Raw genomic sequence first — 15,578 nt, forward strand, 5'->3', positions numbered from 1 at the left:
TCACTTTGCCTAGGAACAGAAGCGTACTCCCTTTCAGGAAACATGTCTGGCTCTTGTAACAACTCCGCCCATATCCACGAACTCATCTCATCCATGGCGCTGTTTGTACATTGAAAGCATGCACAAGGGGGCTGCCAGGTCATTCCAGCGAGTCCAACCCTCCTGCCAATGATACTTGTGCCAACCGCACACTGCTAGTGGCTGTTCATTCAGAGGCTGTGTGAAAGGGCTCCACACATTACTGTCATATATATGAGATAGAATCCTGATTGGCCCAGGATTCCATCTCATGTGGAGCCCTACCTTTGTGTGCTAGTAGCCATGCAGGGCTCCTTCACACAAGCCACCAGGTGGTGCTGGCTAGCATGTGCAGCATCGAGCAGGGCTAGCTGGTTACCCAGCGACTCTGTCACCACCCACCCTTGCTGTCAATGCGTGAGATCAAATCATCACACCCAACACACCCACCCACCCACCCATGATGTATGTTAATTAACCACACAGCATAGGCATGGCAGCAACACGAGGCAAGGCTTATCTATTCTTTCTACCCTTCACCATAAAAATTCCTTTTACTGCTTATGAAGGTGAATACTAGGGAGATCAGATGAATAGCCACACGTTAGTACTTTAACTACTGCATGGGAAAGCTTTTGGCCAGAATAAATGCCACTACTTCAAAAGTAATTTTCTGTCTCCAGTGTTTCTTACAACTAGAGCGGGGCAGGGGAGGAACCCACGTTTGAGAATTAATATGTAAATGAAAGACCCTTAATAGAGTCGTTTTGGCTGCAACAATAAGGCAGGGTGGGGAAGGAAAAAAGAAAACAGTAATACTTTGGCTGCTTCCTGTTTCCAAGGAGATATAAGCATTCATTTACAGATGTGAGAGTGGCATAGAGGGATGAGTGGCAGGATATTAGTACCCCTTGCTGCTCCTGACCTAGTATCATCTCTGCAGTTGCTCCAGGTTATGATGACCTTTCACGTGAAATGATTACCTAAAATGAATCAAGTACCGGCTGGCTAGCAGAGGATTCAACCTGCAGGGCAGTTTTCACTATTAGATATTTCTCTTTTCTTGTAAGAAGGCTACACACTGTAGTAGCTCTCACAGCTGCTGAACATGCCGGGTGGCTGCCGCCGACTGAGCGGAAGTGGTGAGGCACAGGAGCTCAGCATGGTGTAGTGTGTGGTGGTAGAGCCAGTCCAATAACCCTGCTGTCATGCACTGACCATCCTGAGCTCCCCGCCCCTCTTGGTCAGCAGCAGTGACCCCCCCCCTCCAGAAACCAAGACAGCAACTATGAACTGCCTGACTGACTGTTACTGGCTGCACAACAAAAGCTGCCTCTCATTTAAAATCAGGAATAACCAAAGCAACTATTGCCAAAGTATGGTGGGTTGTATTCAAGTTAAAGCAGACCCACTGAAATCAGGGGACCTAAATCAGACCAGTCCATCAATTTCATTGGGTCTGCTCCAAGTATGATTGATGCTAGATGCACCCCATGTTTAAAACCCCAAAATGTTGTTTCCTGCTCACATAAATGCATGACAGGCCAGAGACAATTATACCAGCTAATGGGTTGTCCTGTCCAGTGATATATGCTTATCCTTCACACAACCTTCTCCCAAGTTACTTTACTTATTTTCAGCAAGCAGATCCTTAAATTCTAGGATAGACTTCAGAAATTAGTCAAGAACTGTCATGCATACCTTATCATTACAACCATTTTAATTTCTCACCAAAGCAAATACAACTTGTGACCGATAGCGCTTGTACAAAATGTTTATGAGAGGAAAAAAGTATCCTGCAGCACATAAAGACATTTACAGGAATGATTCCAATGTCATCTAAAAAAGAGTCAAATAAAACCACAACAGGCTTTTCCTTCTGATGCAACTTAAAATCTTGAAGGCACAGAAGTTCTTCCATTTTAAACAGGTTTTATTTATTTTTGTCATGAAGTTGGTAGTCCCTGGCAAGATGCAGTTCCTCCAAAGAGAAGGGTCTTTCCCACATCTGGAGTACAACCATCCTAAACGCCAGACACCTTGTCCAAAGGGAATTATGTCCATCCCTTGCTACCCTCTAACTAGGCCAATCCTGGAAGCGGAAGCAGTCGCTGGCTATCTTCCACACAGTGTTGTTGTTTGTGGTTTGTGCCGTTAGCAAGAAGTTCTGGTTGAAGTACTGTTGCTTGCTCCCATCAAATTTGACAGACCCACATGTCACAACAAGGATGGTGGTATGATTTTGAGTGGCTTGCTCTTTAGAGAGAGAGAGACAGAAAAAAAGATGTTAAGACATGCTAGCTCCTTGCAACTCTACTTTTATATAGAATTGCTAAGAAGCGTTTCAGCGCTATTGCTTTCCGTCCCCTTTTAATATTAACACATCTGTACAATGCAACCAACAACGCAACCAGTATTAGAGAAAACTTACAGTGCAATTGTGAAGCAGGCATGAGTGTATATAGACAGAAAGAGAGAAATCTGACTAAGTATCAGTAAGTCCCAGGGCTGTGGAGTTGGTATGTCAAACCTTCGACTCCGACTCCTCTATTTTTCTACTGTCCGACTCCGACTCTTTCATAAATGGCAAATGTATATTAATTTATTAATATTAATACATTAATATTAATTTTATTTTGAAGCCGGAGTCGGTACATTTCTACCGACTCCGACTCTGCCCAAAATTGCTTCCGACTCTGACTTCGACTCCACAGCCCTGGTAAGTCCATTCCGTTATTATACTGTTTAGTCCAGCGATGTCTAACCTGTGGCACTCCACTTGTTGTTGGACTCCCAACTCCCTCCAGCCTCAGTCATCATGGCTCAAAGTCAGGGATGATGAGAGCTGTAGTCCAACAATCTGGGCTCCAGGTTGCCCATCTGTGGTTTAGACCAAGGTGTTACACTGTAATGTTCTATGAGTATTTCAGTACTGTCGCTTGTTGTATTGACTAAGCTGGGCAGAAAACTGTTCAGGTACGCTACCTATAGCTAACTCAAATGAAACATTAAAATGTAAATGTACTGCCTTCAAGTCGATTCCGACTTACGGCAACCTTATGAACAGGGTTTTCATGGTAAGCGGTATTCAGAGGGGGTTTACCGTTGCCTTTCTCTGAGGCTGAGAGGCAGTGACTGGTCCAAGGTCACCCAGTGAGCTTCATGGCTGTGTGGGGATTTGAACCCTGGTCTCCCAGGTCGTAGTCCAACACCTTAACCACTACACCACACTGGCTCAAGGTGTCTAAAAACAAATGCATTTAGGGTACATCCATGCCAGAACTCTCATGCTGCAGTGCTTGGCATTTGTTCTCTCCTCCATCCTTGAGAGGTGGCACAGGAACCAATGTTTTAAGATGCACACTGTCGCACTTTATCTCAAGTAAATTTAGAAGAGTTTGCTACCTGAACTACAAAGGTCAACACACCTAGGAGGAAAGGCTATTCTTCATAATGTTTTTTCCAAAGACTGTCAACTATGGGAGAGTTTATACTTCTTTGGTGAGACACTCATTCCATTAGTAAGAAATGGACAAGTGGAGAATGATCAAGATGTGGTGCAATCTACAATAGTTTATGGAATAATATTTGAGAACACCACTGCAAGAACAGATGGGGTACACAAAACACAGCCATATACTTATTAGCCACAAAAGCCTAAAGACCTGCAGCTAAAGCAAAGTGGGATTGTTGCACTTCACGCATCATGAAGAGCTAAACAGTTCTATTCACATCTCTAGAATCAAGTTATCTTCCTTGACTTGTGAACTGACAAGGCATCTTACCATGAACGGGCTGGCAATCAAATGTGGTAACTTGAAACTCACTAGAAGGCAACATTTCAAAGAATTCAGCAAGTGCGTCTTGCCCAGATACTGCATTCCCATTCCAAACTAGGGTCGCTTTGTCCAGGTAGAGTTTGGTCAACACCTGAGAAACATTAGGAAGCATTACAAGGAGCATCTGTACTTTTGCTACAGCGCCCCCTCCTGTGCAACCTGCTATATGCAGATATTGAACTCCCTCCCTCCTTTCCTTTAGGAAACACTGAAAATCTTTTTACAGAAGCCTCCCCCCCCCCCAAAAAAAACCCCAAATAAAATTCAATGGAGATAAATGTAAAATCCTGCTGTCAGGTATACAAAAATATCAAAGACCCCAAGTAAAGGTGGGGGGAGAAAGTGTTTGGGTGCTGTACATGCAAAACGGAGCTGGGAGTCTTAGATGATTACAAACTGAATATGACCCAGCAGTGTGATACAGCTGCTAAAACAGCTAATGCAAGCTTAGGCTGCGTTAATAGAAGCACTGCATCCAGATAATGAAGTTCCACTCTATTTTGGGCATCCAGAGTCCTGCATCCACATTTTAAGAAGGGCATTGACAAACTGGAGCATGTCCAGAGGAGGGTCACCAGGATGTGAGGGGTCTGGAAACCAAGTCCTGTGCGGAATGGCTGGAAGTGCTTGGTATGTTGAGCCTGAAGAAGAGAGATTAAGGGAAGACATGATAGCTGTCTTTGAATATCTGAAGACCACTAATGCAGAAGATGGAGCAGGCTTGTTCTCCGTTGCTCTAAGGGGCACAACTAGAACCCTGGAAACTGCGAGGAATATTTCAGGAAAGCATTATGAGAAACCTCCTAACAGTAATACCTGTTTGACAGCGGAAGGAACTGCTTTGGGACGTGGTGAGCTCTCCCTCACTGGAGGCATTTAAGCAGAGGTTGGCAGTCATTTGTCACGGATGCTATAGGCTACACTTTGCATTGCACATCCTGCGCTGAGCAGGGGGTTGGATTTCCAAGATGCCTTCTACCTGTATGGTTCCATGTCTACCCAAAGTAAATCCCACTGAGTTAAAAGGGACATACTCCCAGGTAAGTGGCTGTCGTATGTCAACCAACTGGATTTGCTCAGCCACTACTCCCACACTCCTGTGTACCCTTGTCTTACTTTATTTATTCACTAATAAGACAAAAACCCTTGCGATTTAAGAAGGTACCTATAGCCAACAGATATTTCTATCAAACTTTAAAAAGCAGGGAAATTGGGCAGTTATAGTGAATGCACCAGGGGAGCAGGAGACCTGACCTCCTCTCTGAGATATTGGCCTGCCCTACACATTTGTCAAAATGTAAACACCATTTGGGTTGGTCTTTCACAGTCCAATTCACTTCCTGTGTAGCTTGGAAGAATTTGGTCGCATGTGCCTCTGAGTGAATTTCTCTGCTTTTCAATCTAAGAGGTAAGAAATGGGATCCTGTGCAAGTTTGCTGAGAATGGATTAATCATTTGCATGCCAACTGAGTTCAATGGAATTTATTCCCAAGCAATCATGCTTAGGATAGGTGAAACTGACCACATGGGATGGGAAGGAGAGGAGGAGGAAGGGCAGAGGGGAGGAGGGGGATGGGAGCAGGCAGAAGGGAGAGAGGAGGAGGGGAGGTGGGATTTAGTTCCCTGCAATCATGCTTGGCATATGTAAAATTGACCATAGGGGGGAGGAAAAGAGGGGGGCTGGAGTGGGCAGGGGAGGAGGAAGAGGGGAGGGGAAGAAGAGAAGGGAAGGAGGGGAAAGGCAGGTCTAATCATTTGCATGCTTATTGAGTTCAATGGGATTTACTCCTCTGCAATCATGGTTAGGATAGGTAAAACTGACCATGGGGGAGGGTTCGGGAGGAGGAAGGGAGGGGAGAGGGGAGTGGCAAGAGGAAAAGAGGGGGAAAGAGGGAATTAGAAGGGAAGGGGGCAGCAGTGAAGAAAGGGGGAGGGCAGGTGTAAAAAGGAAGTGATGGGAGAGAGGAGGGGAGGGCAGGTTTGATCATTTGTACTGAGTTCAATGGGATTTACTCCCGTGCAATAATGCTTAGAATAAGTAAAACTGACCATGAGAGAGGGGAGAGGGGAAGGAGGGGGGAGGGAAGGGAAAGGGTAAGAGGGAGGGGATAGTGGGGAAGAAGAGGGGAAGATAGGTTTGATCATTTGTATGCTTTTTGAGTTCAGTGGAATTAACTCCTGTGCAATCATGCTTAGGATAGGTGAAACTGACCATGGGGGGGGAAGGAGGAGGGCACAAAGGGGGGAGGGAGGAAGGGGGAGGAAGGGGGAGGGGTAGAGATTGGGTAGGTGGGCACTGGGCAGAGGGAAAGCCCCTTTCCTTTCCAAAAGGAAATATTGAACAGTATCATTCTTTTTCAGTGTTTCCCCCACCTTTTTAATTCTACAACAGGTGCATGTAGTCTCCCACCCAAATTGAAACAAAAGTTGTCACTGGCCATATCCACACCAGACTGTTATTTCACTTTAGACAGTCATGGCTTCTCCCAAAGAATCTTGGGAAGTGTAGTTTGTGAAGGGTGCTGAGAGTTGCTAGGAGAGACCCTGCTCCCCTCACAGAGCTTCAAACAGAGCAGCTAACTATTAAACCACTCTGGCACTGGAGCTCTGTCAGGGGAATAGGAGTCTTCTCTAAGCATCCTTCACAAACTACACTTTCCAGGATTCTTTGGGGGAAACCATGACTGTCTAAAGTGAAATAAAGATCTGGTATGGCCCCAATTAGCCAAGCCAAGCCAAGCAGCTGTGAGCCTGACGTTTACAACACTAACAGTTGGTTCTTACTGAGCATGCACAGGCTTATCATTCACTTTAATGTTAAATTTCTTAAATTAATTAAAAATCAGCCAGGCATTTTTTTTAACTTTTAAACTGCAGAAAATGAAGGTAAGAGTATGGGGCAAGGTCAGTAACAGGATTACAGGTACTCTGTGAACATGGCTGATTTTTAATGAATGTCAACAGATTATGAGAACTCTGACAGGAAAAAGTCCAAAAGAGCTCTGGGTCCCCCCCCCTTTTTTACACTTTGAACTCTCTATTATCTCTGACTGTTTTGTGTATCACCATGAAAATTTAGAGTGTTGTTAAGCAAGCATTTCTGAGTTCAGGACTATACAGGCATACCCCGCTTCAATGTTCGCAATGGGACCGGAGAGTATACTTTAAGCGAAAATAAACTTTAAGTGAAGCAATTGTCTTCACTTGTACTGCACGCAATCACCACTAGATGGCAGCGGCGTCATGCCAATAAAGTGTACGTTATTACAAAGCGCGCGGATGTTAAGAGGGGTATGGGGACGTATGGAGCATGTACGTTATAGCGAGGCAAGTGAAGCGACGTTAAGCGGGGTATGCCTGTACGTTTTGTAAGGTTTGGGTTTGAAATGAGCTTATGGGAACCATCAGAATGGCATGGGATGGTATTTTCAATTTAACATTGCGGAATGTGAAAAATCCACACTGGCTATAGTATACAGCCACTCTATTCCATCAAAGCATTAACACTGCAGAATGCAAAAAATCCATCCAATAGTGGCTGTATAATAACACAACCCTATACAGGTCTAAGCACCACTGAGTTCAATGAGACTTACAGGTTAAGTGCTATAAGATCGTAGCCTTAGACTGTACTCCTATGCAGATTTTCCTAGAAGTAAATCCTCCACTGAATACGGTGAAATGCATTTCTGGATAGACATGCATGGGATCAAGTTGTTAAGAGGTAGACGTAAGTGATATGCATTTGAGGGCTGTCTCCATTGTTGCATGGAGTGGCCTAAATCAGGGGTTTCCAAACTATGGTCCACAAGCTTCATTCAGGTGGTCTGCTCCATGTTTGCATTTGTGGTTGAAGACGGGAGATGGCACATCCATTGCATTAAATGTTCTTTTTAAATTGTATTGTTTCTTTTACTTCATATAGGGTATTACAATGTGAATTCTATAGAACACATAAAATATGATATCCAATAAATAAAGCAGCAACGAAGCTAAAATTGAAAATAATGCAGCATCTTTCACAGCGCACTGCAATTGCTATGATAAGCAGAAAAATCGTTAAGAGTTCTGCCAAACACTCAGCAATTTTCAAGTAGTCCATGGGGAACCACTGGCCTAAACAAAATCAGCATGTATATAAAAAAAGCAGAGAAGCCAAGTTATGAACTCAGATATGTGCTTTGAGAAAAGCACTACCTAACTCCTCTTAAAAACACACTGAGCACAATGGCTGTTGGCAACCTACGTACCCGCCTTCTTTTATCCATGGTTTCATAATAAATGTTTGCAAATTCTTCAGCAGCTCTACAAGCTTGATCCACATAGGTTTTGAAGTCCTAAACAAAAACACACTGTTCAGTGAAACCATTTCAAGGGACATCAAAAATGACTTAAAGTCTGATGCAGAATAAAACAGGATCCCTGGATGTTAACACAGTTGCTTCCCATCCAAATACTTTCTTGGGTTTTCCCTCCCCTACCCAAGGCATACAAATTTATGTAAGCGACTGACAGAAAGGACTTATGACTGATTTTTCTGTCTATAATTAGATGGAATGGTCCTAAATACTATCAGACAAAGAAGAAAAAAGAAACCACATGATGCACTCATCTATTCACTAGCAGCAAAGGACCGGGTCTTAGCAGAGATGTACTCCTGCATCATGAACTTTAAAAATTTTTATTAGGCCCTTCTGCTATGAAGCTCACCTAGGACCAGATACATGTTTCTTCGTCTTTCCCCATTATATTCTCATAACAGGCCTGCATTGTAGATGAAGGTGAGAAAGAGAACAGGCAACAGGCCTAAAATCATCCAACAGACTCAGAGCTGAGCCAGGATTTGAAGCCAAGTTATAGGTGAAGCCTCTTCAATACCTGTAACTAAACAAACACCACATCCACACCATACATTTAAAGCACTTTTACACCATTGTAACAATCATAGCATCTCCCAAAGAATCCTGGGGACTGTAGTTTGTTAAGGACGCTGAGTTGTTAGGTGACTCCTATTCCCTTCATGGAGCTACAATTCCAGAGTTCCCTGGGAAGAGGAATTGAATTTTAAAACACTCTTGGAATTGTAACTCTGTGCAGGGAATAAGGCAGCCTTTCCCAACTAGTGGGCCACCAGGTGTTGCTGGACCACAACTCCCATCAGCTTCAGCCAGCATTGCCAATGGTCAGGAAAGATGGGAATTCTGGTTCTTACTCCTAACAACTCTCTGCACTCTTAAACTACTAGTCCCAGGATTCTTTGGGGGGAAGCCATGACCAGTCCTTTGCATCTTTCCTCCTAGTGCATAACTTGGCTGCTTTTTCTTCTTCTCTGTCTATGCTGATATTACTTAGGACCGTTCCTTTTAGTTATGGGCAGAAAAAACAGCTGTATTTCTGCCAATTACTTATATGGAGTTGTATGGGTTTGAAGAAAGTAGTTGGGGGGGCCAACTCGGTTAATATCCAGGGATGTTTAAAGTGGGATAAGGAGGCCATAAACATTATTATTATTATTATTATTATTTTTAAAACATATACCGCCCAACTAGCAATAGCTCTCTGGGCGGTGAACATAAAACATATGGTGACGTGGCCCAAAAATTCCAAAAACAGAACCATCTCCCCACTCACCTCCGCCCCCCCAAAAAACCACCCAACCCTCTTCGTTAAAAATGGGGCTATCTACCTTCTCCTTTCGGTGAAATAAATAAAGGCATCTATACAGCTGCTTTACTTATTTCTCCATTTTATTGTTTGTTACATTTAGCAATTCAAGGCAGACTGCTCGCACGTGTCCCTCTCTGTTTTATCCCCACAACAACCCTGTAAGGTAGTCTAAGCAGAAGGAGAGTCTATGCTAGTAAGGCCCAAGGCCGCCCAGAGAGCTTCAGGATAGAGCGAAGGGGGCCATTTAAACCTACGTCTCCCGGCTCCTAGGCCAACACTCTAACCACTACCCCACGCTCCCTCCTCACCACAGAGGCGGCCATGCAGGCTGCGTTTCTCGGGGGCCCAGCCCGGCGAAGAAGCAACAAAGGCGATCACAGGGGTAAAACAGCTCCTCAGGAGAGAAGCGAAAAGACGAGCCAAGACAGAGACGGATGTACCCGTCCGCGGCGGTATCCGGTCCCCAAGGCAGAAAAAGAGAGGAGCTTCCGCTATGGAAATGCTGAGGCCTAGAGCGTCGCCGCTTTAAACCCCGTCAGACGACTTCCTGCTTCAGTCGGAAGCGCGGGCTGTCCGTCGCTATGGAGACAGGGGCGCGCGCGCGGGGGCAGTGTTTTGCCTCACAGCTTCCCGCGCACCTGGTGCCCTCCAGCTGTTTTGAACTACAAACTCCCATCAGCCCCAGTCATGCTTGTAGTCCAAAACAGCTGGAGGGCACCAGGTGGGGGGAAAGCTGCTGTACTGAAGTAAAGATAAACTGTAGAAAGATAGTCTGACATAGTGGTTAGGGCAAGGATAGGGGAGGCTATGATCCCACCCAGTTATTGATGGACTACAACTTCCATCTTCTCTGCCTATGCTGAGTGGAGATGATGGGAACTGGACTGGAGTCCAGCAACATCTGGAGAGCCCCACGTTCCCTGTCCTGGGTTACTCCGTTGGACTAAAGCTGTGAAGTTGAACACACCATACCTTTAAAACACATTCAATATAGGACGTTGGGCCCAATGTCCTGTAGGACCCTGCAGAGTTGCGTAGCCGAACAGAGAGTTTTGAGCGAGCTTATGTGTGTGCGTTTAAATCTCTGCTAAGATTCTACCTTCCCTGCAAATCAGACAGAATTAAGCTTTAAAATAAGAAAGAACTACTTTATTCTGGAAGTACATGCTTGATAGGAAAGAGTTCTATATCTAGCTAACTAGCTATGTTGGAGCAGTCTGCACTGGTCCCAGTGCTAGCTCTCATGCTGGTTGAGAGGAGAGACAAAGGAAAGATGTCTGCTCCCCTCTCGAGAAAGAAGAAAGAGACTGCTAAGGAACTGGGATCAACATCCCTTGCATATCAGTCTAGCAGGAAGGAAGAGACAGCAGGAGATCAAAGGACAGGTATAGCCTAGCAACCGAGAGGTCTCCTCTCTAGCTACGCCTTTAGCCCCATGCAGCCTCAACCCACAAGTTGGAGTTGAACCCTATATATTCCAACATTCAAAGCACCCCCCCCCATTAATCCTGCAGACTGTAGCCTATCCTTTATAGAGCTACAATACCCTTAACAGATACATACAGTTCCTACGGTTCTTTTGGGGAAAAATACGGTTTGAATGTGATATAAAGGTATGGTGTCTAGGCAGCTGAGGAGTGGGGGACCTGGAGTCAAAGCATATGAAACTTAATTGCAGGACTTTGAGCCAGTTGTTCCCTCTCTCAGCCTAACTATCTCACAGGGTTGTTGTGAGGATAAAAGGTAAGGGACAGTGTACACCATCTTCCACTTCTCAGAGGAAAGGTGGAGTACAAATGTACCAAATAGATACAAAATGATGCCCCTGCTGCCCATTCACTGCCACCACAAAATTCATGGATACAATCCTGCATTGGGACTAAACTGAATGCTCTGGAACTGTAGGTCAGGACTGGGTAACTTGTGGCCCTCCAGATGTTTGCCATCAGCTCCAGACAGGGAGATGATCAGGGATGATGGGAGCTTTAGTCCAGCAACATCTGAAGGGTCACAGGTTCCCCACACCCAGTCATTTCTTATTCAGCCCATCAACAGCTGCCACTGATGTAGTCAGGTAATTTAAGTCTCTGGACATAAAAATATTTGGGGTTCCCCCTCCTCATATGGTAATATGTATTGCTTCAAAATGTGCTAAGCCACCTGCCCACCTGCTTTCAGGGGACCCTTTCGCTCATTCTGCCCCCTCTGCCCCGAAGTCCAATGCAGGTGGCACCACCTGAAGCACTGCTAATTTTGTTGTTGGGGAGCTTCAATGGTGGGAGGTGTATTCAATTTTTTTCTCTCAAACCCTTTCCTTGATCTAAATCACTTAGAAGACTGTAAAGCGGGGCCCTACTGTACAAGCTGAAGTCCTGTGGGAGGAAACAGCACCTCAGAATCAGGGGACTGGTCTGGGCTATAGAGGCAGGCTGACACTGTCACCCACCAACTAGTCTCTCCAACTAGCAGAGGGCTCTCACAAACTGTTTGAGACCCAGTCCCAAACCTACAACTCCCATCTGCCCCAGTCATGCTTGTAGTCCAAAACAGCTGGAGGGCACCAGGTGCAGGGAAAGCTGCTGTACTGAAGTAAAGATTAACTTTAGAAAGACAGTCTGACACAGTGGTTAGGGCAAGGATAAGGGAGGCTATGATCCCACCCACTTATTGTTGGATCAGAATATGCTAGCTGGGGATGATGGGAACTGGAGTCCAGCAACACTTGGAGAGCTCCACGTTCCCTGTCCCTGGGTTAGATCGTTGGACTAAAGCTGTGAACCTTTAAAACACATTCAACGCACATCCCCCCGCCTAATAATCCTGCTGACTGTAGCTTACCCCTTATATAGCTACAATATCCTTAACAAACTACAGATCTCATGATTCTTTGGGGGGAAATATGGTTTGAATGTGTGGTGGAAAATATAGTTTGAATAAATATGGTGTCTAGGCAGCCTAAGAGTGGGGCACGTGCAGTCACATGATATGAAGCTTTAGTTGCAGGACTTTGAGCCAGTTGCTCCCTCTCTCAGCCTAACTGTTTCATCTCAGTTACCCTGTTACTTTTGTCCCTGAGCAGACTGGAATCTTTCGTAAGCCACTTTGGGAGATAATAAGTATTCTAAATCAATGAATAAAGGAGGAAACAGCATCTCAAAATCAGGGGACTGGCCTGGGCTATGGAGGCAAGCCGCCACAGTCACCCATCAAGAAGTCTCTTCCACTAGTAGAGGGGAATCCCTAGCTTGCTCTCCCAAACTGTTTCAGACCCAGCCCCAAATCTCCATCGGGACCCCCTCCTGGCTGACCCACCCAGTGGGTACTGAAGATAGGGCCTTGGGAAAGGTGGCCCCTTGTCTGTATGGAGTGCCTTTTCACAGCAGGAAAGGGAGACACCAACATTTTGATTGGTCAAGAAAGCCAGTGTTATACAGTGGTTAGTGTGTCAGATTAGAACCTGGAGGACCAGGGTTCAAATCTCCACTCAGCCCCTGGGTGACCTCTGGCCAGTCACCGTCTCTCTCAGCCTAACCTACTTACAGGGTTGCTGTGAGGATAAAATGGGGAGAGAATGGTATACGACACCTTGCGCTCCATGGAGGAAAAGTGGGGTATAAATGCAATAATGAAATACAAGGAAAGAAAGTACAGTAGGGCCCCGCTTTACGGCACTTCGCTTTAAGGTGCTTCGCTAATGCAGCAGTCTCAATTAAACGCAATTAGACTAAAGCCCCTCTCATGTGGCGCTTGTTCTGCTTTTACGGCGGTTTTTGGGCATCACACACCATTCTATTCAATGAGTTCTGCTTTATAGCAGTTTTTGCTTTACAGTGGGGGTCTGGAACATAACCCGCTGTATGAGTGGGGCCGTACTGTAAGCTTTGATGCCTAGATTTGTACATTATGCTCAAGGCTACTCAGCAGCATATTGCCAGACATATGGGATGGTGTTGCAGGGTGTTCAGCTTGCCTGCTAAGAGGAGAACGGCCTGAGGGGTGCCTAATGGGTGATTTTACTGACAAAATGTGTGCCCAGGTTGGGGGAGGCCTCCCTGCCAGGCTCTCCTTGAATGAAACATAACCTCAGACTCAGCCCACACCACACTTAATTCAAACATGAATGACAGCGTTGGCATGGTTGGGGCCTCCGATAAAAGGATCCGCAACATTAAATTAAAAATTTCCTTGAGTTGCTGATGGCGAAGACCATTTTCGTCAAGGTGGATCTGTAGATTCAAGGCAGGAGATGACATAGAAAGGGGAAAAAACAGACAAGAGATTTTTAGCAATGGATAAGAGGAAGTGTCACACTGAAGCAAACTGGGGGAACAGAGAGAGGGGCCAGACTGGGAATCTTGGGTGTGCATGGATGAACAAATAATGAGGCAAACCTCACAGTGCCCACGCAACTGCATAATATTCGTTCTGTACTTGTAAGAAATTGCTCTCTTAAATGTTGATGCGTTTTGATCTCTTTTTAGTTTACTGCTGTTTTAATTGTCTTGTACATGTTTTTAATTACTTGGTAGCTGTTTTTATTGATAGAGGTGTGGGGTTTTTTTCACAATCAAGTGGTATATAAATTTTGCTAAATTAAAATCAAATTACAGCCTGGAAAACACTTTAAAAATAATTGTATTTAGGAGCTGGAAACCAAAACCATTATCACTGTGCTTACTCTCTTACTGCCATATCAGCAAGAAATGAAAAGCTAAGTGACAGTTTCAAGAGACAAATTGAATAGAAGTCAAAGCACAAGAATAATGATCAAAGCAACAAAGAATTTACCTCATTGTCATCCTCACCAAGTCCTGTCGTTTTGAAAATGGCATCAAAAAGTTAAACAAAGAACGGTTGATTTCTTCTGCATTGAAAAGGGAGGCTTCGTGAAGCTGACAGGATAAAGGATGAGATGGAGTTATCCAAAGGTCTGTGGACAGTCGCTGTGGGTGATGGGAGCCCCAAGGCCCCCACCCATGCCTCTCTTACAACTTTGTCTACTGAGATATTCCCCCACCCCACCCCCAGAAGAAGCCTGGGCTGTGTCTCAAACTCAGATGAGGAGAAGCCAGCTGGGGCCTGGAGTGGTCCCTCTACCTGAGGGATCACAGAGGACTAGCACTGGAGGCAGTGGGAACAGACACCGGTCAGGGCCCCACAATCAGGATCAGGCCTGACCCACAGCCCAAGCTGATCAGATCTTGGGCTCTTGAGACAGAGACCCCCAAGCTGGGACCTCCAGAATCTGAGTCCTCAAAGCCCCAACGTTCCCCCGAGGAACTGACCGCCTCCCAGCTAGCCATCCCCCTTTAGAGCCACCAGATTCTAGCTTCCAAGTCAGAGGCCTGCTGACCCTTTAAGGCATTCCTGGCCACAAGGAAGGGACAATAAATAGGAGGGCTGATCTGGCCCCAGAAGCATAAAAGCCACCCGGTCCCTTGCCTCATCCTGCCCCCCTTTTGGCTCCTTTGCAAGCTCAAGATGGGACAAATCGGCCTCTTTGTGTCCATTCTTGCCTTGACTTCCCTGTCAGTCTAAATATCCAGCCAATGACTGCCCGTCCCTCATACAGCTTGCCCCCCCATAGCTAAGTCCCAATTACTGTGAACAAATATCCTCTCCACCGCCCCACCCAACCCCAGTAACGTACCTGAGATTATAGATGGCTTCCATTGCCATTCTCAGTACAGTAATACCTCAGTTAATGAAGTGAATGTGTTCCTGGACATTACTTCTTTAACAGAAACTTGGATACCAGAGGCAGGAATAACATGGAAAGAACATAGGTTCCTTCACCACAAAAAAGAAGAGCAGTTCAACATATTTCAGCAAACCTTTGATTCAAAACTAACAATATACTTGTCTGAAATGAAACAACCAGGTCAAGAAAGTCTTGCAGACAGACCACTTGAAGGCTTCTTCCAAACTGCATCCAGGGATGCCTGCCTTGCCTTTTTCTTTTTCATTCATTCTTCATTCTTTGATTTATATCCTGCCCTTCCTCCCAGCAGGAACCCAAGGTGGCAAACAGAAATGCTAAAAACACTTTAAAAA

General features: G+C 45.3%; 1 protein-coding gene across 2 annotated transcripts; it reads right to left on the bottom strand.

Annotated features, from left to right (window-relative positions):
- Nucleotides 1-1,720: 1,720 nt before the first annotated feature.
- NXT2 (nuclear transport factor 2 like export factor 2) lies at nucleotides 1,721-10,066 on the bottom strand. Of its 2 annotated transcripts, XM_061598802.1 has the most exons (5): nucleotides 9,833-10,066; nucleotides 8,568-8,741; nucleotides 8,108-8,194; nucleotides 3,804-3,948; nucleotides 1,721-2,274 (listed from the first exon to the last, which is right to left on the bottom strand). In XM_061598802.1, exons 3-5 carry the CDS (start codon nucleotides 8,123-8,125, stop codon nucleotides 2,096-2,098), a joined length of 342 nt encoding a protein of 113 aa, XP_061454786.1. In that variant the 5' UTR covers nucleotides 8,126-8,194; nucleotides 8,568-8,741; nucleotides 9,833-10,066; the 3' UTR covers nucleotides 1,721-2,095. The 2 variants fall into 2 exon arrangements, with proteins under 2 accessions (XP_061454786.1, XP_061454785.1); XM_061598801.1 differs by lacking the exon at nucleotides 8,568-8,741.
- Nucleotides 10,067-15,578: the final 5,512 nt, after the last annotated feature.

The sequence above is a fragment of the Rhineura floridana genome, chromosome 16, assembly GCF_030035675.1.
Source record: "Rhineura floridana isolate rRhiFlo1 chromosome 16, rRhiFlo1.hap2, whole genome shotgun sequence".
Lineage (NCBI taxonomy): Eukaryota > Metazoa > Chordata > Lepidosauria > Squamata > Rhineuridae > Rhineura > Rhineura floridana.

Bases quoted from the DNA above. Each gene is read 5' to 3' on its own strand.
- NXT2 (XM_061598801.1), bottom strand. The intron at 3,949-8,107 runs GTACGTAGGTTG...AATGTTTCTCAG, and splicing joins CCATGGATAAAAGAAGGCGG to GTGTTGACCAAACTCTACCT. The intron at 2,275-3,803 runs GTAAGATGCCTT...CTCTCTCTAAAG, and splicing joins TGATTGCCAGCCCGTTCATG to AGCAAGCCACTCAAAATCAT.